At 25.4% G+C, this 2,606-nt stretch overlaps 1 protein-coding gene across 1 annotated transcript; it reads left to right on the top strand.

The window, feature by feature from the left end:
* On the top strand, window positions 488-2,606 carry LOC107617016. Its single transcript, XM_016318852.2, has 3 exons — window positions 488-658; window positions 1,313-1,663; window positions 2,321-2,606. The coding sequence occupies exons 1-3, from the start codon at window positions 568-570 to the stop codon at window positions 2,479-2,481; spliced, it is 603 nt and encodes a 200-aa protein (XP_016174338.1). The 5' UTR covers window positions 488-567; the 3' UTR covers window positions 2,482-2,606.

The raw sequence follows: 2,606 nt of genomic DNA on the forward strand, positions 1-2,606 counted from the left end.
TAATTACTAAAATTTTAAATTTTGAATACAAAAATTATCTAATTAATATAAAAATTGTTAAATATAAAAAATTTATTATTTAATTTTTAAAAATCTGAATTCTTACACTTCCCACCGAAAATTTGGACAAAATTAAGAAATGGTCATTAATTTCTGACCAAGATATATCAATATCCTAGAATTTAAGTCTAGTCAAAATAAGAAAACAATACATGAGAAATTAACTTTGATAATAAAATTAAATCAAAACAATAAAAAGGCTTGGCTCTAGTATCATCGAAGTAATACATAAAGTTCATAACACGCAACAAAAGACAGTTTTAGGAATACATACAACTCAAATGATGTTGAAATAATAATACTATTTTCTATAGTATATGATTCTTTGATCATTTGGCTTTTTGTAAAAGCCAAGTGGCTAAACATCTTCAAAATACGACATCTTTTTATTTTTTGTAGAGTGTTTATGTTGGTTATTATTATTGTGGATTTTCAACCCATATATATGAGACTATTTACTTCAATGGATTCCACATTCTTACTGGCTATCTTCTCCTTTCTCCTATCATGAAGAATTCAATGTTATACTTTTCATTTGCTCTTCTTTATACTTTTCTCTTATCAACACACGTCTTAACTCATGAAATACCAAATAATGGTGAGTCATCTTTTTTTTTTTTAAATTAGAGAGTGTTAGGTAAACAATGACTATTTTGAACAACATAAGCAACCACCAATTAAATAAAAATACATTACATATACCTCTAAATTACCCATCTAATCTTAATATTAAAATAACTATCCGTATACCTAGTAAAATGAACATCCGATATATCTATTGTTCATATTATTTAATATTTTTATTGTCTACCTATACTTTTCCTTTTTTATTTTTTTTCTTTAACTTTTGTAGTGAGTTTTAGAGTAATTATCTATAAATTAGTTTCAAATTTTAAAATATTCAGATAGTCTTCAACATTTATCTTCATTAGCCAATATAATCTCTCTCAAATTGATTAGAATAGTAAAATATAAAATAATTTTTGAATCATTTAAAAATTTTAAATTAATCTCTAAAAAACTTTAAAAATTTTGAACAGTCATTTTAATTAAACGAATTAAATTAAAAGGGAACTATTTTGTCTAGCATAAGTAAATTTTAAGGATTATTTTGTATATTTTAAAACCTAAAATACTAAAACGTCTAATATTAAAAATTTTAGAGACTAATTTAGATAATTACTTTTAATTTAATTTTCAATTTTAAAAGAATGATTGCAATTATAACTTACATTTTTTCTCTATTCACCAGAGGAGAGAATTCCAGCACAAAATAACAATGCATGGCCTTATGAGTTAGAAGGTTCAACAAGTGGCTATCATCTTCCCAGTTACTACTTTCAAGAAGCTAATCCTTCTTTGGTACCTAACGCTAAAAAGGGTCACTATACTACTCGTTTGGTTGGCTATACTCCCAGTGACTATCAACTTGACAAAACAATGATAGATATTAGTTTTCCGGGTGGTAGAATAAATTTTCCTTGGCCATTTTCAAGTTCTATGTTTGTGGCACCAAAAACTGATGAAGCAAGCCCTCTTTATACTGCTACTTCGACTAGTTACCATCGTGCCAATCAATATCCATCATACTTCGGAGATACTGGTGAGGATTTTTTTTCCCCTCTTTTAATGTCTATCTTCTCTTAGTACCTTAAATTTTTTACATAAGTGGTCTAATTTATTTCAAAATTGATGAGTAATGTTAGGAAATGAATTTTTTTCAGCCAATTTTAATCAATGTGTTTAAAATTATTTTGTTTCTCTTAAATTATATACTCTAAATCATAAATCTTTAATCTCAAATTTTAAATCTTAAAATTCTCAAAAAAAAAAAAAATTAAAGATAAAAAATTAACTCATGTTGGCTAACTAAAATTTGATTCCTTATATATATATATTTTTTTAATAATAAGAAGACTCTCTTATCATATATTAGCATAAATTTTAGCCAATTTTACAACGTTATAAAAGTCTATAACTTGTTTAAACTATTATTTGTGAAAATCATTTTAATTATATATTTTTCAAAACTAATGAAAAATTCATTATTATTATTAGAAAAGCCAATGTCTTATATTCTAGTCATATATTGACTTAATAAGTGGTTGATAATGGAATTTTAGGAAACGAAAAGCTACATATGTATTTTATTGCTTCTTAAAGCATCAAGCAAGTTCAAAACTTTTATTGTGTATTGTTATCGTAAGATATTTTAACTTAAATCCTCTAATTATTGTAACAAATAAAATTGCTGAATCAGAGAATCCTAAAAGTAGAAGAATGATGAGAAATCGTAAATTATTTATGATGGAGCCTTCAGAAGTTAATGAAAAGTTTACTCATATTTTTCCAACAAAGACTTCCAACATGATACATGGCGGTAAAGGATATGGAGACATTGATGAGGCGACAACAACCTAATACCAACCTATCAATCATATACATATGTAACCAAATATATAATAATATCGATATGGGGTGTCTTACGACTTATTTATATATGAAGCTACTATCTGATTATTATGCTATGCATTTCTTTCTTGTTA

The sequence above is a fragment of the Arachis ipaensis genome, chromosome B09 (genome assembly GCF_000816755.2).
Source record: "Arachis ipaensis cultivar K30076 chromosome B09, Araip1.1, whole genome shotgun sequence".
NCBI lineage: Eukaryota > Viridiplantae > Streptophyta > Magnoliopsida > Fabales > Fabaceae > Arachis > Arachis ipaensis.